This window comes from Dermacentor variabilis, chromosome 9 (assembly GCF_050947875.1).
Source record: "Dermacentor variabilis isolate Ectoservices chromosome 9, ASM5094787v1, whole genome shotgun sequence".
In the NCBI taxonomy this organism is placed as follows: Eukaryota; Metazoa; Arthropoda; class Arachnida; order Ixodida; family Ixodidae; genus Dermacentor; species Dermacentor variabilis.
Genome location: NC_134576.1, coordinates 44,932,449 through 44,960,302, shown reverse-complemented (window position 1 = coordinate 44,960,302; position 27,854 = coordinate 44,932,449). Strand labels below are relative to the sequence as shown.

General features: G+C 46.5%; 1 protein-coding gene across 1 annotated transcript in view; it reads right to left on the bottom strand.

The window, feature by feature from the left end:
• Window positions 1-27,854, bottom strand: part of LOC142592648 (multidrug resistance protein mrp-7-like) — a 226,056-nt gene that overhangs the window by 30,904 nt on the left and 167,298 nt on the right. Inside the window, exons 22-25 of the mRNA XM_075704207.1 lie at window positions 18,034-18,135; window positions 16,450-16,623; window positions 2,488-2,646; window positions 1,426-1,592 (exon numbers count right to left, since the gene is read on the bottom strand). Coding sequence (XP_075560322.1) covers window positions 1,426-1,592; window positions 2,488-2,646; window positions 16,450-16,623; window positions 18,034-18,135 — 602 coding nt within the window. The remainder of the gene's footprint in view (window positions 1-1,425; window positions 1,593-2,487; window positions 2,647-16,449; window positions 16,624-18,033; window positions 18,136-27,854) is intronic.

Below are 27,854 nucleotides of genomic sequence, written 5' to 3'. Positions count from 1 at the left end.
TCTCCGCGCATTTCTCTTCCCATTGTTGATGTTGCAGGTTAAGCGCGTGCTGTTCTTATAATAACCTATCTTAGCTTTCCTTTTGTAGCAGCGAATCAAATTGCAAAAGCCCCCGATTTAATTGAGGCAAAATAATTCACCACAGTGTCATCAGAACCAGTTATTAAAAAACTCCTTTGATCGCGTAACCACGAAGCGAGAGTCATGCAATTATCGCCATTACCCTAATGAATTTATTTATATAAAGTGTATGACGCGATAAGACGTGCGTGGATGCTTACGACACTTTCTTTTTTACTTCTGAGTGATGCTCACACCATCCGTTCATGCTTCGCGGTATCACAGACATTGCGAAGTTATCAACACATCGTGACGAGTCACTGAAGCGCGGCATTCACGTCGGACTGCTGCATCTTCATTTGTTTAAAATAAGTTAAATAGGCTCTTTGTGATGTTCTCGAAACACGATGTGATTATACGCATAAAATTCATGTGATGTGGCGAGCGGAAGGTGCGACAATAACACACCGCGCCCTCTAACGGGCATTCACTTAACTTACTACAGCGCAAAAGATGACAGCGTAAGGCTAAATGCATGTAGATTTTATGGAATATATATCAACTCTTTTAGGCCTTTTACAGCCACGTCACATTAAGTTCACAGAACCCATCAATCAGTCCGCTGCAAACTCATTAACACTAGCATGGCGTTCTTTGGCCACACCTGGCCCTTGTGCCATTAAACATCATATATTCATTCATTCAACGCTAAGTGCCTTTGTGAACCGCCAGAAAATGACGACCAGCAGTTACCACTGGGCCACTAGCCGCCACTGCCACTACCACTAGCCATGGAAGAAGCCGCCTTTAAAAAGATTCACGCCGTACACGCACATGTAAACAAGTAGTGCCTAGGAGAGGACGTGCGGCGCAATCCACTCTCTCCGTAGTTTAGCGAATGCCCGCCAGGTGGCGACACTGCTAGATCTCGCGGCCAATACGCATTGGGTAACTGACAGCAAGTGCGCTTGTTACAGTACCTGTATCATACAGGGCAACATGCGCTTATTTTGTTGTGTTATGCTATGTTACACCACTGAATTATTTTATTCTTGTTACGTTTATGGTTATTTGATTACTTGGTTATGGGTGCATGCGCCATTGATATGTGCCACTGGGTGTGTGCCGCTCTTCATAATAATTATTATAATCTGTGAAATATATTATCGCCAAGCACTAGCAGCTTGATTGTGATTTCGGGGCAGCCGGCCCTTACAGAGGCTTATTCCTTCCCCTTTTCTACATATAAAATAGAAAACCACTATCCTTATAAAAGAGATGGCCTCTATACCATGGTTCCGCGGCTATTCACGCCTCCTCGCTGAACTCAAGAACATAGCAACGCCACAGAAGAGCGCTTCTCACCTGAGATTCGATCCGCCATCGCCGGTCTCTAGCAGCAGTTTCTTGGAGTGGCTTGTCACCATGTTGACCAAGTGCGCCTGACCCAGAACTTTCCAAATTTGCTCATCCGAGTAGGAGTTCGTGGGGTCCAGGTTCGTTCGCAGCGTGCCCCTGAGCAGGCTTGGATCCTGCGTCAACGCAGCTTGCTTGCTGAAACATGCCTAAAACGTAAGATAAATTCGGGTAGGCTAAAGAAGCGTGCTTATATCTCATGGCGAGCGAGTCGGTAAAGACTCATGATTTGAAGAAAGCTGAAATAGCGCGGACAGACGCAAAAGGACGACGACAAATCAGTCGTTGATTTATCAGCTGAGAGGCTGCATCGTGCTGAAAGAAAATTTCCATATTATCTGGCGAAGACACCAGCAAACCGTAAGTATCGCGAAGACTTTACGAATATCCTGAGTTCAGGCAGGGCAATTACTTATGAAGAATTATTGAAGACTCATAGCACTTGTGCTCGCACAGTCTGTGACTGATTGACTGATTAATGAGGTTTAATGTCCCAATGCAACGCTATGGTTAACTTAATTCAGGAATAATTTGGTCAGCTGGAGTTCTGCCATGTGCACCTAAATCTAAGTGGGTGACAGCTTCTTTCCTTCTTTCTAAAAAATTTTGTGCTCATTGAAATGTGGCTACATCGTCCGAAAACTGAGCTGACAACCTCCTGTTGAGCGGCAGAGGCTAATACTGCCTACAGCACGCTTCTACCACAAACTTCGATGCTACGCACGCACGCGCGCACACGCCCACATAATCTGTCATAAAACATCAATGCATTATCGCCAGAAAGCGCAACTTCCACTCGTAAATTACAAAAAAGGGGTGCCTTGTTGTAGTGCATTTTAGAATCGCACGAAGAAATGCAAAGGAGGAATGAATAAAAAGCCAATGCTATTTTGTGTCCTTGATAAATAAGAGAGAAAAGGCGCTGCAAGGAATGACGACTATCGGCACTTTTTCTTTACATGTGTTCAATCCTTAAAGAAGAGCTGAACAGAGAAGCGGCGGTGGTCTCACCTGCGGAATGACGGTAATGCTACTGCGGAGTTTCTTCAGCGGGACATCCGCGATGTCGACACCGTCGATCAGTATCCGTCCCTCCGATGGCTTCAGTACTCGCAGCAGCGCCAGCACGAGCGAGGACTTTCCAGCACCGGTCCTGCCTACCACTCCCACCTGCATGCCACGGAAAGGCAATGATGATCATTCGAAGCAGCACAATTCGCATGGAACTGCAACAGCTCTACTGCAGTGACTCTGTCTAGATAGAATGAAGTAAAATCAGAACTTCTGCAGTCTCTCTTTTTCTGTGCAGCAGAGCTAAATTCCTCTATGGCCTCTACTCTGCGAAAGTGGTAGAGTTCGTTTACGTTGCTGTTGATAGAGTGAATGAACTCTAGAAAAAGCGTTACGGCAAGCTGCTGCTCCACCATAGTATCACTTTTACAACCTGGTGACACCCTTTGTTAGCAGAGCGTACGACATGTACATGAAAAAAAAAAAGACGCACTTTCCCCAGAAAGGCGAAGCATCGGTTGTAATACCAAATTAGTAGACAGCTAACCGAAGTAAGGATAGCAGTTTTATCGGTCGTATAACTGGTTAACAAACATTTGCTTAGTAACTAAATTAAGGAGCATGGTGTCACGCGCGCACAAGCAAGCATGAACACATCTCACTGGTTGATCGCGGGAACTCGCATGAGCAAGTGTGGCAGCAGCAGCGGGTAAATAGACCTTCGTGCTGCACTTCTATGCGAACTAAGCGACGAGAAGACAACACACATTAAGCTATCAGCACTTGGGGCACTATGTGCCCATTGCAGATCGCATTCATGATAGGCTCCGCGAGGCCCCGCCATACGCAGTCGATGTTGCAAATGAGAGAAAAAGGTAGTGCGCTGTTTATGATGGTTGCGCCCGCCCATTCTGGCATGGTTTTTGTGAGGCGACTTACTTCACACAAAATGAAAAGGAATGACAAAGCCAGGCACACGACGGGGACTATTTCCACAGCTCACCAGTGAACGACACTGAAAGTCCACCTGTAAACAACTACGCTCCTAGTTTGAGTACGACCATGGAGATTAATATGCAACATCGGTATTTTCTGAAGTGTTGCTGTCGTATGGCGTTATTATTTCTCAATAAGTAAGGAGGCCATGCTGTAGAGAAGGTTTCAGTGTAGGCGGCTATTTCTTCTAAAAAAGGGTAGGCTGTGTAGCACAATATTTTTAACCAGCTAGTTCCGAGAGTAAGGAAAATGGGGCCTTTTTGCATTGTTTAACAAAATAGAGTTCTGAAACGATTGTAGACGATAAAACACGTTGCTGGATCAGTTGGTGCCTGATGTCTTCCCGAAAATTGTGGCGCAGCAAAGGAGGAGGGACGCTAAAGCCAACACGGACAGGCGTACAGTTCGAATTATTTTTTACAGGAGAAAACAGGCTAGAAACAAATGAAAGAGACGGTGAAATTACTTTTGACAGCGCTTATGCGCATGCGGTGCATACCCGCATATACAGCGCGATCCAGCTAAATTGTACCAAAAATTAAAAGAAATCCACGTGTGCGTTTCTGTAATACAACAAACGTAGCATTGCTTTTTATACTCTTGAGCCACTCATAATATCTTATACTATGAGCAGGCGTGAATAATTACCAATGATTATTCACCCACATTTATAATATAGATAGTTATTTAGTTTATTTGCTGTACTGCCAGTCTCAGTGAGACCAAAGCAGGTCGGCATTGTATTAGACAGTTTGACAAAAAGAAACAAACAGGTCATGCTACATGGTACAGTAAAAGAAAAAAAAGAAAAGAGAAAAAGCTTCCTTAACTGCTGCAGAAATCACCAATGATGATGTGAAATACAATACTTTTGGTTGGTATAACAATATCGCTCAGTAACAAATATAGTATTACTAGAATTGACATAAAAATAGCAAATGAATGATCCATTTAGGATTAGAGAAATTATACAGATAACAGATAACAACGCAGAAGTGACCAGTGTGGGGCTTGTGAATGCAGAAATTCCGCGCGCAGAAATAAGTATTACAGGTAAGATATGTGGGTGTGTTAAGCGGCGTCTGCTGTATTTGATGTCCCTAATAGATTGATAAACGATGAAAGTGACGGAGAGGAAACTATGTCTGAGCGGAGGAGATTCCATTCTTTGATCGTACGTGAGAAAAGCGAAAACTTGAACGTGTCATGCGAACACTGTGCTGGTTTAGTGTAAATGGGTGCTTTTTTCGCGATAGACGTGATGTGGACAAAGTGACGTACTCAGCTCGGTCTATCTTATAAATGCCGTGCATTAGTGGGTAGGTGACCTTTAAGTGGGTTTGTATGACCCCAACAGGTAGTGTTTTAAGACCTGCATCAGCCAAGAGGTTTCTAGGGGAGTCATAGTGCCTGTATTTGTTAAAGATGTACCTCACAGCTTTTCTTTGCACCTTTTCTAGTTATAAAAACAAAATATTCTATATATAATTGTAGTGCCATATTGAGAAATATCAAAAAGATATTACTGTTATGATAGCTGCAGTGGTTGGAATCTCTCCGGGCTGCAAAGATAGTGCGCGAGAATTAAAAAAGTACCACGTGACCACGCGCTTGCGCACAGTGACGTCAGTGCCCTCAATCATGCTATACCAACGAAGCACCGACGCTGAAGGCTGCCTGAAGGCATGAATAGCGGCCGTAAGAAAAATGGCGCGCGATGATCTCAGCCGTCGTCTCCGATATATCGCTATCCGCTGCCAAAACCTTATCGCCCCTTACGTGGCCTTCCAACAGCAAAAACATTGACAGAGCTTCAAGAATAGATACGTCTTATTTATCACCTTCAGTTAACAAATAACCTAATAAAGAAACGACAAAACATGCGAGTGTCTAACTCAAGAGATGAGATAGAATTTCTTGAATCATCAAAACTGATAAACAAGGAGAGAACAAATAGTATTCGAAATGATAATATCGGAAAGATTGAGCAAGCAGTAGAAAATGGCCGCAGCATGAAATCAGTGAGAATAAAGCTTGGCATAAGACAAGGCTAGATATATTTACTGAAAGACAAGCAGGGTAATTTCATCAGTAATTTCGATGATAATAGTAAAGGCAGCAGAATTCTGCACTGACCTGCACAATACCCATGGAGAGCAGCCACGCAACTTTCATTGGAAGTAGTGATGAACAGTATGCAGAGGCTTGTTCTATAACTAGCGATGGCGTTAAAAGGGCTTTGCAAGACACGTTGCGAGGAAAAGCAGCACGAGAAGACGCAATAGAGTAGATTTTATCAATGAGTGAGGGGATATACGTGAGAAGCCTGTGGCTCTTAGGACGCTATGCATCACGACTTCAAGTGTGCAAGAGAGGTGGAACAATGCGAACATTTTGCTAATACATAAAAAGGGAGACGTTAAAGAATCGATAAAATACGAGTCCATTCGCTTGCTTTCAGTATTGTATAAAATATTCAAGATATTTCCCATAGAATAAGGGCAACGTACTTCAATCAACCAAGAGAACAGGCTGGCTTCAGGAAGGGATTAGAGCACTGCACGGACCTAATTTTTCAATCCGGGCCTATGACACCAAGTTTGAACGCGGCCCAGCCCGGGCCCCTCTCAGGCCCGGGCCTTCATTAGTAAGCTTAGCCACGGCCCGCGTGTGTATGACCAGGCCCAGCTGGGCACGGTGTGAGAATCTGTTGAAGATTATTGTTAATCGTGCCTTGCCCTTTGCAGCGGGCGATCAGACGGCAAATCCGCAGTGTACATACATTGAAATGTTGCTTTACCCGCGGTGGTACCTTAGCGGTTAAGCTGTCGCGCTGCTAACCTCTAGGACGCGGGGTTCAATTCCCGGACATGACGGTCGCGTGCAAAACCACCCATGTACTTAGCTTTAGGTACACGCTAAAGAAGTCCAGGTGGTAGAAATTAATCTGGTCCCCACTACAGCGTGCCTGGCAATTGTATTGTGGTTTTGGCACGTAATACGCCAGAATGTAAATGAAATGTTGCTTATGTGATACATAAAACGCCTTTACAATAGAAGAATAGGGATAATAGAACCTAGCGAAAAGTTTTTTTAACAAAGTGTACAACTAACATCAAAAAGCGGATAGATGCAAACCCAGGGCATGCTCTTTAATGCTCTTGTCTATACTTCACGCTGGAAGCAGAAATCATTACACGAACTCTTAAAAGAGGCTGGTGATTAATAATGTGTTGGAGCAAGATAATACATTTTAACGTTTATACATGGCCAACAGCAAGCGAAATCAGATGAAATGTAAATCGTTCATATTCTAACTTCGACACATAAACGTAATCACGACGTACAATATAAATTATATAATCAAACTCTCACACACCATGCTAAAGGCTTTCCTAGATAAAGAGTTCGTCCCTGTTTTATGAGATAAAGATAGAAAATACACTTAAAATAAGAGGCAGTGACACAAAACGATTGCACGTGAAAACGATACCACAAGAATAGGACCATGCAAAGTCTAGAAAAAGGCAAAAATTTCATGTTGTTGTACAAAAACAGCGGATTGTCCAGGCTCTCCGGCTTCGCAGGTCATCCTCTCTTGTAGTACTGCAACTTGCACTACAACTGAGTTCGCTACTTACAGATTGCGCCATATGTGTTAGCCTCACCTTCTCATGGTCTAATTAGCTGCAGTGTATAAGTATTAAAAGGCGAAAATCTTTGTTTCTCCAAAGGGAACATCGGTGATCTGGTCCATTGCCTGTGGCGTTCTTTTTCCACTGGTGCGCATGCATTTACCTTGAGCATATGATTTGGTGTTATGAGGTAATTTAGCATACGAATATATCTATACACGTACAAACAGGCGAATTCACGAGCATACAGCATAAAATAAATGTAGAAGTAGAAAGAAACCCCCCTTGCGTTAGCGCTAAAATAATATATAGTATCGAGAGTGGTAACTGCAATCGCACAAGCGGTAACAGGGAAATGATTTGAAGAACATTTCTCGTATAACTTATTTTTCATTACACGGAAACAATGTTCGTTTTTGTTCAAAGGGAAAAGAAGACAATGACAACTTCATCTGCTTCAAATTTTTTTTTGCTAAGGTACAGTAAGGGCCAGGTCTCTGCACGTGTCACTACAGCGTAGCACAGAATGACTTGGACCATGTAATGCATAACGTTCGCGTGTGCTCGAATGCCCAACTTAGGTCTTTTAATGAGCAGGCCCGACCCGAGCCCAGGCCCGCGGCCTCAAGCCTGGATGCTGCCTGGGCCTGCCGGAAAACGCTTAGGACGAACCGGCCTGGCCCGCGGCCCGGGCTTTCGGGTCAGCCAGGGCCCGTGCAGTGCTCCAGAAGAGATCTTCTACATGGATTATATCTGTGTCATAGATTAGGTAATTGAGAAATCTGCGCAGCACAATCAACCTCTGTGTGTGGCTTCCATATATTATGAGAATGCATTTGATTCAGAAGAAATACCAGCAGTCATAGAGGCATTGCGTTATCAATGAGTACAGGAGTGAGTACCTCCGGAAATATACAGAAAGATACCACAGCTACCTTGTTTTTCCACAAGTGAAGTAACAAATTATATACTGAGAATGGGGTCTGGCAAGGCGAAGAACACAAGAGGAACACACGAAGAACGCTAACATAATCCTAATCCATAAGAAAGGGAACGCCAAAGACTTGAAAAATTATAGACCGATCAGCTTACTGTCCGTTGCCTACAAACTATTTACTAAGGTCATCGCAAATGGAATCAGGAACACCTTAGACTTCTGTCAAGCAAAGGACCAGGCAGGATTCCGTAAAGGCTACTCAACAATAGATCATATTCACACTATCAATCAGGTGATAGAGAAATGTGCGGTAACCAACCCCTATATATAGCTTTCATTGATTACGAGAAAGCGTTTGATTCTGTCGAAACCTCCGCAGTCATAGAGGCATTACGGAATCAGGGTGTAGACGAGCCGTATGTAAAAATACTGAAAGATATCTATAGCGGCTCCACAGCCACCGTAGTCCTCCATAAAGCAAGAAACAAAATCCCAATATAGACAGGCGTCAGGCAGGGAGATACGATATCTCCAATGCTATTCACAGCGTGTTTACAGGAGGTATTCAGAGACCTGGATTGGAAGAATTGGGGATAAAAGCTAATGGAGAATACCTTAGTAACTTGCGATTCGCTGATGATATTGCCTTGCTTAGTAACTCAGGGGACCAATTGCAATGCATGCTCACTGACCTGGAGAGGCAAAGCAGAAGAGTGGGTCCAAAAATTAATCTGCAGAAAACTAAAGTAATGCTTAACAGTCTCGGAAGAGAACAGCAATTTACAATAGGCAGCGAGGCACTGGAAGTCGTAAGGGAATACATCTACTTAGGGCAGGTAGTGACGGCGGATCTGGATCATGAGACGGAAATAATCAGAAGAATAAGAATGGGCTGGGGTACGTTTCGCAGGCATTCTCAGATCATGAACAGCAGGTTGCCATTATCCCTCAAGAGAAAAGTATATAATAGCTGTGTCTTACCAGTACTCACCTACGGGGCACAAACCTGGAGGCTTACGAAAAGGGTTCTACTCAAATTGAGGACGACGCAACGAGCTATGGAAAGAAGAATGATAGGCGCAACGTTAACGGATAAGAAAAGAGCAGATTGGGTGAGGGAACAAACGCGAGTTAATGACATCTTAGTTGAAATCAAGAAAAATAAATGGGCATGGGCAGGACATGTAATGAGGAGGGAAGATAACCGATGGTCATTAAGAGTTACGGAATCGATCCCAAGGGAAGGGAAGCGTAGCAGGGGGCGGCAGAAAGTTAGGTGGGCGGATGAGATGAAGTTTGCAGGCATGGCATGGCCACAATTAGTACATGACCGGGGTTATTGGAGAAGTATGGGAGAGGCCTTTGCCCTGCAGTGGGCGTAACCAGGCTGGTGATGATGAAGGCGACACAATCTCTGCTATGCTATTCGCTGCATGCTTAGAAATATTCAAGCTATCAAACCGGGAAGCCATAAGAGCGAGGATCAACGGCGAATATCTCGGCAACCTTCGTTTGGCAGACAACGTTGTCCTGTTCAGCAAAACCGGGGACGAATTACAACAAATTATTGAGGCCCTTAACCGTGAAATTGTAAGAGTAGAGAGAGAGAAATTTATTTACAGAAAGGCAGAGAGGTCGGCGTGAGCGATAACTTGCTCTGGCCTGCTACTCTACAGTGGAGAAAAGGGACGGGGAGAGAAAGGGCTGATGAGTGATGATGATGGTATAATGAAGAGATGCGTATATACAAATTCACAGAGTTGTAGAACGACAGCAACTGGTTTCATCCATTGCAAATATCCATAAGAGGCCGCCATCGGACTAATTCCTTTTAGGTCCTTGGCCTAATACAAACAGTGCAGCTCTGATAACAAGTGCCGCTGTAGCTTTTCTCCAAGCCACTGGGCTGGACGCACGGCTTTAGTGTAATAGTAGGGCTCAAGAATAATATGCAGAATATAAAGGTAACGTTCAATAGCATTGCAAGGGAACAAGAATTCACGATTGCCAGTAAGCCACTAGAAGCTGTGCAGGAGTACGTTGACCGAGAAAATTACTAAAAGGGAATCCTGATAATGCGTACATTTAAAGAAAAAAAAGGAGTCAGAGTGCATACGGCAGGCCTTGCCAAATGCTGACTGGGAGCTTGCCACGGTCGTTCAAAAGAGAAAGTGTACAATAATTGCGTTCTACCAGTGCTAACATCAGGGGTAAAAACTTGGAGATTACTAAAGAAACTGGAGAATAAGTGCAGGACAGGGAGAAGAGCGATTGAAAGAATATTAGGCACAACTTAAGAGACGGGAAGCGAGCGGTCTGAATCAGAGAGCAAACGGGGATGGCCGATACTGTGGTTAGATTAAAAGAAAAAAAAAATGGAGCTATGCAGGTCATCTAATGCGTAGGCCAGATAACGGCTGGACCATGAGTTACAGAATGGGTGCCAAGGGAAAGAAGCGTTGTCGAAGGCGGCAGAAAACTGGGTTGGGTGATGAAATTAGGAAATATGCAGGCGCAAGGTCGGAATAAGCTAGCAAAAAACAGGGGTAATTGGAAATCGCTGGGAGAGGCCTTCGTCCTGCAGTAGATATGAGAATAGGCTGATGGTGAGAATGACGATATTTTTGCATACTGCACCGCTTCAACCGGCTAGACGTCTCAGAATAAGAGGAAGGAAAGGCCACTGTATTCGATCCATCTTTGTTACTCAAGGCCTGTTCAGGCCTTCGGAATCACGCGCATGATCAGTCATATGCTGGTGGCCTGCTTGAAGACACATTGTAGCTGCGCTTAAATGCGTAGTCACGTGGCACTTTTTCAAATGTAACGCGCTTTCCTTGCAAACAAGAAAAAAATAAAACCACAGCAGCTGCCAGCATGGAAAGATGTTATTTGAATATTTTTCAAATGGGGGGCTCTACAACATCTACATTAAATATTACGCTTTAAAATAATATTTTAAGAGTTACTTAATTATTTATATTAATCAATTCTAAAGCTTATAGCAAAATAGCTCATAGCTGACACGTCAACATATTAAAAGTTGGGGACGACTTAGCTGCAAGAGTCTGTTTGCTTTTGGTAATAAAATAATTGGGAGTGTGCGCCTGTTCGTGTTGATTGCATCGTCCTTAATCATTTACTGCACCACAAGTCCACGAACAAGTTGGAGACATTCTTTTGTTTTTGTAGCGTCTTGTATTTTGAAAGTACCTTGAAAGAAACTAAGTACCCTTTTGTTTTTAGTAATTTGTACTCTACTCTGACACTTTACGAATATGGGTATTTAATACTTTACTGCGTAACTATTTTTTCCATAATATCTAGTATTTTGTCTTAAATACTTTTTCGAGTGTCTTGTACTTGCCTGAGCCTAGCAGCGTCAGATCAGACAGCTCAGTTTTCAATACTCTGTCGTCATGGTGAGATGAGTCTAAGCGAAAGCCGACTGTACCGTTAGTGCTTTGCAGTCGCCATGAAAAGGAAGTAGTGAGGCAGAAATTCGGATTGAATCGGGAGACCTCGGCGCGGCTATGCTGTTGCCAAATCAAATAGCCACACAAAGGTGGCAACGCTAAGTTCAAAAGACAGCATGCGTACGTAACCCGCCTAGCTCTTCATAACTTTCTGCGCATAGGCACTTTCGACTCGGTATTTTATTGCGTACTCAAGGGCTACAGAATTCTAAAAACTCTCCAGTGACCGCATAGCCAGATTTCGTGGCCACAATATTGTGCGAGGTTATGTTGAACTAGGAAGATTCTGGAAACCTGGTTGTCCGGCCTTTCTCAAAATCTAGGCGAGTACGTGTTCTCTGACAGCGAGAAAAATTAGCAATAAAAGAAAGCCAGTAATTTGAAGTAGGTTGGCGCAGCTGTTCTCGCCAGCTTAGTTATTTGTTGGCGTTATTCCGCTATTTTTTATTCATTTGAAAATTTGCCGTTAACCGTTCGATGAGATTGAGTGTATAGGAAGCTAGGTATTGGTTGCTTCTACCGGCAATATTACTCGGAGAGTCCGATTAGACAACGCGCTTCGCTGTATTACGATAATATGTTTACCTTAGGTTTGCAGCTAAATTCTCTTACATTTGTGCAGCTTTCGAGCGAGGGTGATTCAAGCTGTTCTGAAGCAATAAACAACATTGCTCACAAAAGTATCTTTTTGCGACCTTAGGGTGACTGTCTGTTCGGTTTACATTAACCTTAACTCGACCTTTTCTTTGAGAATCTATCGGATAATTGGCGAACTTATTGTAAGTATCATGCCTTTTCAACATCCAGCCAAAGTTCAGTTGGCATGGGCAGTGTGGAATGCTATGTTTAGTTCATGCGAGCTAGAAATTGCAGTTATATGATCACTCAGGCTGAGTATACTAAATAAAATTTTCCATCGCTGTCAGTAAATTTAATCGTTGTTTTGGGCAGATATAATGGAAGAATTCGTACGCCAAGTCGTCTGTATGCGTGATTCTGTGGCCTTGCAGAGTAATGCGGCCTATTTTCGATTCAAGCGGTGCCCCACCCCTCGCGCTACAGTTGAAAAACTGAATTGAGCCATAATTTATTACATGCCAGCGAATATCTGTTCGCTTGTCCACGTGCGTTTTATTCACCTATGCCAGCGTTTTGTCTGTTCATGAAAGCGCATCGCAGGTCCAGCAGGTCACGTGGTGTCGGTGTTCGAAGAACCATTCAGAGAGGCTTCATAAAGAACGCGAAGGAAACTCATCAAACTTTTCACCGTTCAAGAGAAGTGCAGCCAAGACCAAATATTTTCGGACCAATTTGTGCACGAAACAGTAAGTTTCTCCGCAGATACGCCGCACACGCTGATACCTAGGCGTACAACGTGGGACGAGTCGTATGGGGAAGTATCTGTTGCGTCTTTTAGTTTCGGGGTATTTTAATTTCTGAAGAAATTGTTGTTCCCTGAGATCTTGTGCTCCGAAAACATTGGCGCTACCTGCGTACAATAGGCTGTGGCAATAGCAGAAGCACTATCGGAGATCGTTAAACTAAATGACGAGAATTACAATGTTGTCTCTGTACAAGTCGATTCAGCTCACATGTGGCACCCCTTAAAAAAATTAACGTGTGCGTTAAGAGAATGCAACCAACTTATTATCGTCCACTGTTCTCTTGGTCAACTGAAAGCGCCTTTTAAGTATGAGCTGAGGTTATAAATTACCAATGGTTAAGCAACAAACTATAAAGTACTGTTTAATAGCAATATCTTCAATAGAGAAGTTGTAGAGCTTCCCGGTTGAGAAATATTCAAATAACTCCATTCCTTGATGAGTGCCGTTGTTTTTAAGTCTTTCGGACTGCAAAGAAAGCGCGCGAGATTTTAGAAAGTACCACGATACCAGGCGCTCCGGCGCCGCGGCATTATTGCCCTCAAACATACTTCCAAGATACTACAATGATCGATGCTGCATGCACACCGAAGGCTCATGAAGACGCCTTGAGTAACAGAGATGGATGAAACGCAGTGTTTTCGACTTCTACTCTTTTTTAGATATCTTGTCTGCTGAAACAACGCGACTAATGTAGCTATTTGAGATACGAGAAATAACGCACAGTAATTCTTGAAACTCTACTAGCATGTTTGTTGTTCACAGACAGCTTAAATGGCGAAGGGGTTTGGCGGTGCATGATGATGTATCAGATACGATGGGTCTGACCATCACCTATCATTTTTGCTTGCGGCCTATGTTGCCGGTTAAGTATGTCAGTCTATTGTAGGCGGTGGTGGCTGCGCAATATTATTATTTTTTTCTGAGATGCACACACTAATTTATGTAAGTCTATAAGGTATGAGGGCAGCATCGAATATTTGTTGGTAGCATGTTCGAGCGAACTTATTTCGTTGCGCGTAAGCGCGTATTCACGTGGTACTCTTTCAAATCTTGTCCTCTTTTTTGACCGCGCGAAAATCCTAAAATCACAGCGCCTATTATCACGCAAAGAAATTATTGCTACATTTCTCAATATGGGGCCCTACGATGTTCCCGATTGAATGTTTTGCTATTAAGGAGTACGTTAAGGAAATTGGCAATTTATTTCTTATTATTTAATGAGCTAGGCTAACACTAAAGGTATATTCAGTTGCCCAAGGGGAGAGTAAACAATACTAATTTTGTCGCATTCTCGTGGTGCACGCGTGGATTTTTTAACCCTTGGCACGAGTTAGCCGAAGCACCCTGTACACTGTTAAGTATTCAGCTGCAATGCGCATTTTTTCGGTGCTTGCCTCGAAGCACCCACTTGACTAGTGCCCGCCTACACGACTACGGAGCCCAGCACCGGCTACTGATGGCTCAACAGACAAGCTTCCTTCGAGGTGACAGCTACCGCCGCATTCTGTGCAAGCGGTAACGACCGTCAAGGCCAGTCGCCCGACCCTGGCAGGCTGACCGCCACAGAGAGCCAACGTCGGTGACTTCGTGAGAGCAGCGTTGACTTCCGATTCCCGATTGACGTGTGATTAGGTGGTGTACGGGGAGATCGCGCATCACTGAAGGTGGAGCTCAGCAAGGTAGTGCAAGCATGGACGGAATGCTGTGGATAGTGCTACCACTTTAATTGGCCGAGACACGGTCATCAACTTCCCTCGCCTAGTTACTCAGGGAAAATGACTTTTTTGAAAGTGGACATATTTGGCGCAGAGTAGTATGCTGACATGCGTGTGCCGAGACATGTAGTGAGATCAGACATGCAAAGTGCTCCGACATGGAGTGTGCTCCCATGTCCAGGGAGCATTGTGAGTTGTAAATATGTAAAATAAACCAATTCGTTTATTTCAATCCTCCCGATCTCATCTCCTCACGAACAAGCAACTGTCGGCGATCTAGACGGACGACGGCGCAGGTTCCCTTTGGCATCAAGTTAGTGCGACACCGCGGTATAGCGTAGCCCAGCTAAAGGTCGCTGTAAACATTCTGAAGGTTGCGACATATGTCCAGTACAACAGTACACAACTCGCCTATTTTCTTCAGAAGCGGCTACTACAGTTGTTACGTAGGTGAAAAGAGGAGACTGAGAGCGCGTCTCCGCCGAAAGTGGAAACAAGAGAGCGTGCACAGTATAATGCGATAGCAAGAGAGACTCAACGTGCTGAATAAAAACAAAAAACAAAAACAAAGTGAAAAGCACATGTCATTGCACAGACTGTGCGCGACATCGCTCCCGCTTATTAATGCGCACCAGTCTTGTTGAATGCAGACCGGTTTTCTCGCTGGGTATTTGACCATTTTTGTTGGCCGATAGAGAAGTGTAGCAACACACCGTCTAAAACAGCGACTTAAAACAGTATTTGCAACGCAAAGCTGTGATGAAACACTTAGATAGCGCTCAATGTCACCATGAGACCCGAAAGAGCGTCGATAAAACAGTGTGGAATCCCGAATCGCTTGGCACATGTGCTCTCAAACTTCAAGTATAGCGCACCCGAGTTAATTCTCACGCGAGGGCGTAGGCACGTCAGCTACGCACATTGATATTGCTCCGCCCTAACCGTTGAATTCACCAGTGAAATCCCTAGTGGTGTCAGCGGTGAAGAAAGCGTCAAGACCACAACCATAGGACCGATGGACATTGGTAATCATGTCAAGTGATACACATACTTATAATTCAAACCCACCCTGTAAAATTATAAAATTACACGTGATAATTATCTGGAAGACAATGTCATACAAAAATTTAATCTTCCCAATCGGTGGTGTACGTCTCGCTTCAGGAAATTGCCATGGTTCGCGAGTGCCCTTTGACTTCAATACAACAATGCTTCGCGTTACGTATCGCTGAACTAGAGCTGTGCCTCAGAATTTCTTTCCAAAGTTTGTTCACCATCCGAGCGGGCACCTCAGTCCCCCCGGGAGAGCCTCAGATTACTTGCGGGGACGGTTATTCAGAGCTGCTAAACCTATATAGGGGGCGAAGATTCCAATACCCCCCACCACACAAAGCGTTGACGAAGGAGGAAGCCGCAGGATGGCGTAGACTGCAGACGGGTTCCTTTCCAAATCTTTACATACTAAGCAGGATGTTCCCCACACAATATTGCGCCGTATGCCCGTGGTGCGGAGCAAGGCCAACACTACATCACATCACATGGGAATGCGAGAGAAACAAGACATTCCACAAACATACAACTCCAAGTGCGGAGCAATGGGAGAGCCGGCTCACCAGCTGCGAGCCAGGGGTCCAAAGGGCCCTCATAGCCCACGCAAGCGAGGTGGCCCGACTCAGTGGTGCCCTGGACTAGGGGCCCACCCGAGGCTGAAGAGGACCCAAAGTTTTCAAGAATGAAGACTTCGTCCTCAACTCGCTAATATCTTAAAGAACCAATAAAGTTTTCCATTCCATTCCAAAGTTCGAAAGAACGGCGTACCTTCTCCATGGGTAGCACTGTTAAGGTAACGTTGCTCAGCACGTTAGGCAGGATTCCTGGTCGATACGAGGCTGAGTAGCCTTTGAACTCGACTGCGCCATCAGAGGGCCAGTCTGAGAGGGAACTCAGCAGAGCATCCTTCTTCTCTTCGGTCAAGTCTTCCGTTACGTCGAGCTGAAAAAGAATACGAAGCAGAGAGAAGTATATATACTCGGAAACGATACAGTGGCCGCCAACGACGTCAAAAGGCGTCTCGTCATTAGAGGCGTGCGCACAATTTATTTAGGATGTGTGTCCTTTGCATGTTCAAAGATTATTGTTTTCTGCACTTGTGCATCAACATGAACGTTTAATATACGTATCTAGAGCAGAAATGTTAATCACGCTCGTACAGCTTGATTTGCAAAAAACGGTGGTAGCTGATATGGAAGCAGTGGTAGTGTTGTGTCAGCGCTGAACTGAAAGCGCTACTAAAGCGCTGGAAAAAGCTACCGCCCGACCACGAACTAAAGGGAAATAATGGACAATAGCATTTCGATGAGATGTCCGATTAGGAGCGGGAAGCGTCAACGTAGTTTTGCCATATTCATCGAAGTTAATAGAGGTCACAACGTCACTGCTGCCTCTTAACGGGCGCTGTAGCCTAGCCCCATCTAGCTGGTTTTCGCGATTTCGCAACGTATACTGTGCGTTTATAAGCGCCTAAATTGGGACGGCGCGCTTTAACGAAAGTTGTACACGACATTCTGGCATCAGGTGGTCTTGACTAATTTTAACCTCGTCTTTAGGAGCTGTGTGTACAATTGTGCGCGCCAAGTTAGTGCATCAAAAGTAAAGTCTCTGGCAAAAATAATCTAACGCACGATAATAATGTACAGGAAGATGGAGGCTTGAAGTGGTTAATTGTGGTAGGAAAAGGAACGTTGCTGAAGCCTACGTTTCAACGAGAATACTGACAAGTACCCTTGTCGAAACGTTGGCTTTTGCGACACTCTTTGTTCTACCACAACTAAATCATGTGATGAAAAGCAATTACATTTAAAATGTGTGGCATACACGTAAGCGCTCTTGGTTGGACATATGCTACAAGATTGAACGCTATGTGTAAAGCGTTTTAGTAGTGTCAGTGCGTCGTCATGTAGAGTGTTCATTTTTTCACTGTTTCCTAATCAGGCATACTTTTCAAGTGGATGGATAGGTTTCTACCCTGTATGCTAAACATAAAATAGTTGATGTTCTCATATCTGGTCTTCCTGTGGAGAGTTCTGGCGTGGAGTTTAAGTTCTGTGAGCTTGAGAAAGCTTACTAAATAATTGAAAATTCTAAATACATATTCTGCAGCTGTACGCTATTCCTAATTTTGAGCGTGCAAGAAACGCGGTGAAAATAAACTCTAAATGGACAGAATCAATTTGCACCTGAAGCGGATATGTGGCGGTGTTGCCATTTCTAACATAGAAGGCAACCATTACGACACCGTCATTCTTCTTTCTTTCGTGTTCTATCTTTAGCAGTGCTTGGATTATGGTACGACTGTACCATCTACAATTTTTTTGCTCGTTTCAGCGTGTGTCTTACTCTCACCTCTTTGGGAAGCAGCGAGTACTCGAGGCACCGCTCGAAGCTGACCACCATCTGGAGCATGTTGAAGAGGAGCACGCACAGGTACATCATCGCAAGCGGCACCTGCGAAGCGATATGACAACCCCCACAGCTCTATGGAACGTAAGTTTTCAGCCAAAGCCATTCTTAATACGCAGGCTGCAACACCACTTAGAGATCCGGCGGACACGCCGAAAGACTTTTCGCTGGCGAAAACATTGACACATGATGTCTAAGGACGTTTGAGCACACCAATGATCGAGCAACTGCATCCCTTCTTTCACATAAGGACTGGCGTCTGCATGAACGTAAGTTGTGGTTCTGTAGTGAAAGTTTCCTGGCTTTGCTATCTTTGTTTCTCATGTAATCTTCTCGAAACAAGTGAGCTAAAATAATGCACTTGTGTGTACTGATCCACACCATGGAGATGCGTTCTCAGACAGATAAAAAAAAAATTAAGTGCCAAAATACGATTTCTGACTGTGCTGTTGAAAATTTACAAAAAAAAATTATCATGCTGGTCGCACAGCATCGTACCATCCCAGATATATTTTCGGCTTGCCAGGCTCTGCTCTTGGTGCAGAATTCTGTCTCACACGTGAGCACTCAGCGAGCGCTGGGTTCGGCCGTTGTTTTTTCTTGTACGTTTATTTCCTTTAACCCTTAAAGAATGTCCCTACTATCTTAAAAATAACCATAATCTCCAATTATTGGCGCAACTTAAGAAAACTGCTCAATTTCTTTATGCTTTGCTACTTCCCTGCAGGCTTTCGTATAGCTGCTTCTAAAATTTAGGAGTTGGGGAATATTCCAACTTCAGACTACGGATTGAATTCTAACGCTATTGGTATCCGAATTCGAAAATAAACTATTAGGTATTTCAAACCTTGAAAATGACAATGCATTCCTCAACAGCTCACTGTTCTGGAAGTCTGGTTACTGTTCTGTGTCTCCGAAGCAAAGTATTGCAAATTATAAGAGACACAACAAGAGTTTTCTAGGCAATACACAAACGAAATCAGTAATGCAAGCTTTGTTTACGGTTTCGTCGCAAATGCATACATGAGAAATATTATTTTTTGCTTGCAGACTGTCTTTTAGTGTTTTTGCCAATGTAATCATGTATAAATGAAATATTTTACGCTACAACCAGTGATATTTTCTTGCAACGGGCCCACTTATATGTCTGTACGGCGCACAAGTCCTCCGGCTGCTCTTTTTAATCACAATGTTTGATACTTCCTGGCAACCATTTATTTATCGTTTTTGAAAAGCTATTCATAAGGCAGGCATTTATTATGGGAAAGCGTGTTTGCAAAAAGGCTCTGAGAATATTGAGAGGCTATTAGTGCGTTTCTTTAATGACAATTAATGACAGTGCATTTAAAACTGATCAGTTGTCTCTGATAGCTGTTTTTGTCTTGACCTAGTCAGTACTGACATCCTACCTAGTTATACCGAAATAAACATCTCTGTTGTAAATATATGCGTGTGCGCTTGACTATTCAATATTCCATACAAACTATTCGTATTAAAAATATTTATATTCGCTCACCTCTAGTGAAATTCGAGTCCTTCGGTTCCCCTTATCACTCTCTCTCACCGCAATTCTTCTTTTCTTATGCTAGACTGCTATGTTGTGAAGTTTGCAGTTAATGCTACATATTGTAGATGTATTATTCTGGAAAAGTTGAACAACGCACAAATGTAGTGTTCAAAGCACTTCTCCTGCGCAAAACTAGTCGCAGTTTGTGGTCAATCGGTGGTCGATCGGTTTTATCCCTATTTCCACGCTATCTAAAGCAACATTCTTCAACTATGCAGTGACCAGAAACAGAATGAATCCCTGGGTACAACATTGCAGAGAAGTGTATATACCATGTAAACTGTTCCAAAAATTTACAGATAAAGTGAATGCGAACTATGGGCGTATGGGCAAAAATTCAACGCACATACTGCAGAAACTAAAAGTGAGTACCAAAGTGGTGCATTTATTTGTTTGAATTAATAAAGGATAAATCACTCTGTCTAAAATTTCTTGCTCGAAGTCGAAAAAGTCGAAGCGCATCGTGGTAGTTCAAGGCATATCCGTAGGGCGTGGCTTGGTAAACTTTCGAGGGTACCAATGGTTGTTTTAGATCTATTCGCCAAAACTTGCAAGCTGTTCGGTAAAAATCCCACAAACAGTGCTCTGTACAGCTGCAACATGGACCGTACCGACGTGCCCCAGGTTTTTGCGCGCAGGAACACCAGTATATGTACAATAGAAGTTAGTCACCGCTTCAGGTGGATGCAGTGGGGCTCCATGAAAGGTCCCTGTCAGTAATTACACCTAAAAAGTGGTGAGACTTCTGGTATTTGACAGCCTGGCCATTGAGAGAAACAGGGTACGGTGCCATGGGCTTGCGCGTAAACGTGATTAACGCACTGTGAAGAAGAAGACGCGCCTCGCGGCACAGCCGCATCGCCAACGCGCGGCTCGTCTCGCCTCGCGCTGTTGATTGCTGGCGTCCGTTTGGACAGTGTTTCGGGCTGCTTCGCCGTTCCCGGTTGCTGTGCCTTTACATTAGGAGCCGCCAATAAACCTTTTCTCAATTGGTGGAGGTGCGGGGACTCAAACCCCGTCGCTTGAAACCCTGGAGCTGAGATCAAGAACGCTACCACCCGCCATGACCGACAGCTCCTCCCAAACGGCACCGACGCCACAGTCCATCACCTGCACCGGCGTTCCACGACAACGGGACCCCAAGGTCTTCAGCGGTGCAGACGACGAAGACGTAGAAGACTGGTTTGCGTCATATGAACGGGTGAGCGCACACAACAAGTGGGATGATCCAGCCAAGTTAACTCACGTCATCTTTTACCTGGCTGGTGTTGCCCAACTGTGGTTTCACAACCACGAAAGTGACGTGCCCACATGGTCAGTCTTCAAGACAACCTTTACGGAAGTGTTCGGCCGACCCGCTGTTCGCAAGCTGCGCGCCGAACAGCGCTTGCGCGCCCGAGCACAGCAGACGGCGGAAACGTTCACAAGTTACATTGAAGACGTCGTGGACCTTTGTAAACGAGTCAACGCCGCAATGCCCGAAGCTGAGCGAATTCGCCATATACTGAAAGGCATCGATGATGGCGCATTCCAGATGCTCCTAGCCAGGAATCCGCGCACTGTGTCTGAAGTTGTCAGCCTGTGCCAAAGTTACGATGAGTTAAGGAAGCAACGCGCTTCGACTCGGCGTCCTTTGGGAAGCGACGAGTTGTTGGCGAGCCTTGACAACATGTACGACCCATCCTCATTCTTTCAGCGGGTCAAGGACTTTGTGCGTGAGGAAGTTGCCCGCCAACTTTCTTTAGTCCCCTTCACTCAGGAGCCCACCTCCCGTCTTCCAAACTCGCTCCGCACCCTCATTTCCGAAGAGGTCGCCCAAGTTGTCCCTTCCGCACACCATCAGCCGCCTGCAGCCGCGAATCTCAACTCTACGCGGGCAGTGCAGCCTGTCGCCACGCCTCTCACCTATGCGCAGCCAGTCCTGCCTGTGGCCGCGCCTCTTACGTACGCGCAGGCAGTACGCAGGCCTCCACCGGCGTCTTTCACGACCCAGTCCCAACCGCTGCCACCGGAAGCCCATGCTACATCTTGGACCGCCCCGCGAGCTAATCCTTGGCGAACACCTGACAATCGACCCATCTGTTATTCTTGCTGCACTCCCGGACACGTCGCCCGATATTGCCGCCGTCGTCCTCAAGCGTTCGGCGACGCCTCGCGGCCCTTGCAGTACGGCAGCCAGAATTTCGCCAATACGCCGCTCCTTCCCCCCAACCCTATGCTCGTGCTGAAATCCCAGAATTTCCTTCGCGTCGCTCGCCATCCCCTCGCCGACGCTCGCTCTCCCCAATGCGTCGGCGACCCGCACCACCTGACCAGGAAAACTGAACGTCGCAGTTCAAGAGGCAAGAACTGCGCCCCATTCGAACTGTCAAAGTCCTCGCGCCTCTCCTGCTAACGTGGTCGAAATTTGTGTCGAAGGTGTTCCAGCATTCGCTCTTGTGGATACCGGCGCAGCCGTTTCTGTGATAGCCGCCCAACTGTGCCGTTCGCTGCGCAAGGTGACCACGCCGCTTTCTGGACTGTCGCTTCGTACGGCAAGCGCGCAGCACGTCACTCCGCACGCCACCTGTACTGTGCGTGTGCTTATTCACGGCATTGTTTACATCGTCGAGTGTATTGTTCTTCCCACCTGCTCGCATGACGTCATCCTCGGATGGGACTTCTTATCCAGTCATAAAGCCGTGATCGACTGCGCACGCGCCGAAGTTGAATTTGCCCCTTGTGACGCACCCTTGGACGACGATTGCGACCGCCCTTCTAAACTTACCGTGCGCGAGGACACAGATGTTCCACCTGGCTCCTTCGCCCTCGTACCCGTCTTTTGCGACGCCATCGCTGATGCAACGGTCCTCTTCACGCCGTCCGACGTCTTCATGGGCCGTAAATCTCTCCCACTACCCTTCGCGACGCTTGACATGGCTGGCGGCTGCAGCAATATACACTTTTACAATCCCCTCTGTGCGCCTCTTACGTTGCTCGTTGGTGAATGCCTTGGCTTCGTGGAACTCCTCGACTCTTCGTCTTTGGTTGACGTCCCTGGAGACTGTTTTGACGTCGACCCCGGCCAACCATCTTCGATGTCCGCGCTTGAGGAAGCGTCCAGGGTTGCGTTCTTGAATGCAATCGCCGATACCCTCACACCTGCCGAACGCGCCGACCTTCTTGATCTCCTGCACAAATTTAGCAGTTCATTCGACGTTTCACAACCTCACCTGGGCCGCCCGTCGGAAGTGCAGCACTACATTGACACCGGTTCACATCAGCCGTTACGTCAACGACCATATCGCGTCTCTGCCGAAGAGCGTCGTGTCATTACCACCCAAGTCGAAGATATGCTGCGCCGTGATGTTATTCAACCTTCGCACAATCCCTGGGCATCTCCTGTCGTTCTCGTTCGAAAGAGGGACGGGTCTATTCGCTTTTGCGTCGACTACCGTCGGTTAAATAAGGTAACGCGCAAAGACGTCTATCCTTTGCCGCGCATCGATGACGCCCTCGACAGTCTTCAGGGAGCAGAATTCTTCTCGTCCCTTGACTTGCGTTCAGGGTACTGGCAGGTCCCGATGGCTGCGGCCGATCGCCAGAAAACCGCATTCATTACGCCTGACGGTTTATATGAATTTAAGGTGATGCCTTTCGGGCTTTGTAACGCCCCTGCCACCTTTGAACGACTCATGGACAACACGCTGCGTGGCCTCAAGTGGTCTATATGTCTGTGTTACCTCGACGATGTCGTGGTTTTCTCGCCTGATTTTCCTACTCACCTGCTCCGCCTCAGACAAGTTTTGACCTGTCTAACGAACGCTGGCCTTCAACTCAACCTCAAGAAGCGCCGCTTCGCCGCGCGAGAGCTCACCATTTTAGGCCACGTTGTGTCCAAGCACGGCGTTCTACCCGATCCTGCAAAACTTCGAGCAGTCGCCGAGTTTCCGAAGCCTCAGACCATCAAAGAACTTCGAAGCTTCGTGGGCCTATGCTCATATTTCCGGCGCTTTGTTCGAAATTTCGCATCGATCATGGCGCCATTGACTCAGCTTCTACGCGGTGACGCCGCCCTCTCCTGCTGGTCCCCTGCATGTGACTCCGCCTTTGCTACGCTGCGTCGTCTTCTCATCTCCCCACCTATTCTTCGCCATTTCGACCCGTCAGCTGCAACTGAAGTACATACAGATGCCAGTGGAGTCGGTCTCGGCGCCGTACTCGCCCAACGAAAAGCGGGCTACCCCGAATATGTAGTCGCCTATGCGAGTCGCACACTGACGAAGCCTGAGGCCAATTACAGCGTGACCGAAAAAGAGTGCTTGGCTTTAGTATGGGCACTTGGCAAGTTCCGACCATATCTGTACGGGCGCCCATTCGACTTGGTCACAGATCACCATGCGCTTTGTTGGCTCGCCAACTTGAAAGATCCCACTGGCCGCCTAGCCCGTTGGGCACTACGCATCCAGGAGTACGATATTCGCGTCGTATACCGCAGTGGACGCACACACTCCGACGCAGATGCCTTGTCTCGTTCACCTTTACCTCCAGACTCGGCCTGCGCAACAACTTCCGCACATTCCGTGTCATCTCTCGACATGTACTCCTTTGCAACCGCACAACGTCGTGACCCGTGGATCGCTTCTCTTTTCGACTATCTTTCTGGATCGTCGACCATCCCTGTATCCCGAACCCTCCGACGCCAAGCAGTTCATTTTGCCATTCGTGACCAGCTGCTGCACCGACGCAATTACACTTCTGAAGGTCGTCGGTGGCTTCTGGTGGTTCCCCGCAGCTTAAGGTCTCACATATGTGCCGCTTTCCACAACGATCCGCAGTGTGGCCATGCCGGAGTCTTCAAGACGTACGAACGAATTCGCCACCGCTACTACTGGCGCGGCATGTACAATTTTGTTCACAAGTTTGTTCGGTGCTGTCTTGACTGTCAACGCCGCAAATCGCCGCCTTTACGCCCATCTGGTGCCTTGCAGCCGCTCCCGTGCCCTGCCACACCCTTCGATCGCGTCGGCATCGACCTATACGGCCCGCTTCCTATGACACCAGACGGCAATCGGTGGATCGTAGTTGCTATTGATCATTTGACACGTTACGCCGAAACTGCTGCTTTACCAAGTGCTACAGCGCGGGATGTAGCCTCTTTCGTCCTACATCGCTTCGTGCTTCGACACGGCGCACCCCGGGAACTCCTCAGCGATCGAGGTCGCGCCTTCCTCTCCGAAGTCGTCGAAAGTTTGCTTTCGGAATGCCATATTATTCATCGGACAAGCACGGCATACCATCCACAGACTAACGGGCTCACAGAGCGATTTAACCGCACACTTGGTGATATGCTCTCTATGTACGTGGCATCTGATCATGGTAACTGGGACCGCATCCTTCCATTCGTCACGTTCGCGTACAACACCGCGATCCAGGCCACTACGGGCTTTTCACCTTTCTTCCTCCTGTATGGCCGCGAGCCTACGCATACCATCGACACGCTCCTTCCATACCGTCCTGACGCCTCCGACTGTCTACCTGTTTCCGAAGTCGCCCGACAAGCCGAAGAATGCCGCCAGCTAGCGCGCTCCTTTACGGCAGAGCAACAGCAGCGCCAGAAAGAAAACCGCATCGACACGCATCCCAACACGACCTACGCTCCAGGCGTTCTTGTGTGGTTGTCGGTCCCTTTCCAAACGCCGGGGCTTTCCTCGAAACTCGTCCCAAAATTCGAAGGGCCTTACCGAGTGTTGGAGCAAACATCCCCGGTGAATTTTCTCATTGAGCCCCTGTCACCACCTGAAGACTTGCGCCGGCGTGGACGTGACATTGTCCACGTCTCGCGTCTCAAGCCCTACCACGACCCTCTGCCTCCCGATTCTTAAGGTGCCAGGATGGCTCTTTTTGTCCGGGGGGAGATTGTGAAGAAGCAGACGCGCCTCGCGGCACAGCCGCATCGCCAACGCGCGGCTCGTCTCGCCTCGCGCTGTTGATTGCTGGCGTCCGTTTGGACAGTGTTTCGGGCTGCTTCGCCGTTCCCGGTTGCTGTGCCTTTACATTAGGAGCCGCCAATAAACCTTTTCTCAGCTCATTCTTTGATGGACAATGGTTTACAGGGAACTGTGGCATCGTCGGAAATGACATTGCTGATGATGCCGCCCGGTCAGCCTATAAAGAAACCCCGACATTTCCTAGACCCTTATCAAGGACAGATGCTGCGAGGGGTCTTCATTTACTTGCTCAAACCAAGACTGAAACTTCGTGGAACACCCCGATTTTCTCCAACTGCCGTCTCCACCAGCTGGATCCTACATTGAAGCTGCAGATTCAATCGAACTTCTCCCGCCGTGGTGGAATTTTACTGTGCCGCCTCTGGTTAGGGGTGGCTTTTACGAAAGCCTACTCTATCCTTATTGGAATGTCCGACACACCGATCTGTGGCTTGTCCACTGTGAAGAGACGATCGAGCACGTGTTGTGTTTTTGTTATCTCTATGACAACGAACGCGACGTTCATCAGAGGATCTTAAACCCATTAGACAACAGACCATTTTCAGAGACTCAGATTCTCTGACCATGGCTCCACGCGTTGTAGGCTTCCAGAGCGACGCGGGCACTGTTCCATTTCATGAAAGCGACTGGCCTCGCGACCGATTATAGGCGTGAAATTATGAACATCTGCACGTACTCACACCCATAGTACCTTCTTCCCTCCCTCACCTTTATTTCCTTCTTTTAAACCCCTCACCCTCTGTAGGGTGGCAAACCGGACGTGCGTCCGGTTGACCTCCCTACGTTTCCATCCTTCCTTTTCATTCTCTTGCTCCTCCAACACTTCTGTGCCGCTTGTGGCTCGGCGTGGCGTTCACAAACTCCTATTTCTTCTGCAATGGAATGATCGACAGCCCTACTTGCGACAGCTGCGGTTGCGAGGAGACGATCGAGCCTATCCTCTGTGACTGTCCCTTTATAATGTGTCAAGAGTGCTCGTGACCACGCTCGAAAAACTAGGCAATCGCCTTTCCACAAAAGAAAGGTTCTAGGATACTGGTCCAGCCGGGTTTCGGCACTCAAGGCTTTAAGGGCTCTTCTGAAGTTTTTAAGCAGCTCTGAATTGTGCAACCGTATTTAAATGTTGTAGCGCGTAGCATCGCGTTATTGCGTGAATTTTTTCTCAGTTTTCTCTTCTTTATTCTTTTATCCCCTTTACCCATTTCCCAACACACGGTAGCCAGCTGCTACTTACACTGGCTAACCTGCCTGACTTTCCTACCCTTTTGTCTCTCTCTCTTTTGACGAATGTTATCGATAGTACTATCTACTGCCTGTTGTCACCAAAGCTTGTGTAATCTGATTGCATGTCCTACGCGAATTGTGCAGAACATTCTGGAAGACACGCGGGCACCAGCGATTACTATGGAACCTTCGATGACTCATGTATAAAAGCTATCGTGCTTGACCGGCAGATCAGATTTCCGGCGATCGCCAACCGTTGTCGTCGCTATCGTTGTGCTTTGAGTGTAAATTGCTTTTGTGGGCACAAGTTCGCCAATAAAAGTTAGCGATCGTCGAAAATATGATCGGCCGGTCAAGCGTGTCGGCTCTTGTACATGAGTCATCCAAGGTTCAAGAGTAATCGCTGGTGCCCGTGTTTCTTCCAGAAAGTCCTGCACTAATCGCGCCACACATGCAATCAGTTAGACAAAGCCTCGGTGACAACAGACAACGGATAGAACCACTCATAACATTCCAGACACTTCTGACACATGCGGGCGTGTCCTGCGCTGAGCGATAACATCTGTTAGAGGGGGAAAAGCGGTCACGCGAGAAAGGAAACAAATGCACGTGTCAATATGAATGTGTTGTACCGGCGATACAAAACAAGTGTCAATATAGAACTGTTTCTACAAAGCATTTCATGAAAGATTTGCTGATGGTGGAATAAAATATATCTTTAGCAGCATATGTAGAGCTGACTTGGAGAATTATAGACATCAGGAAAATTTCAGTTTTGCGAAAATGTAATGCCAAACACACCAAATCCCTGGTGCATTTGCATGGTCGCTGGATGTTCCTTCCGTTGGGGCGTTTCTTCAGCGACTATAATACCAGCGATCTCGGAGGGCTGAAGCGCTTAACGTCGCGCAACACAGACAGATAAGCAGTGAATGAGTTGATAAGGATGATAGGGAACGATGAGGGGATATGGATCTCATGCC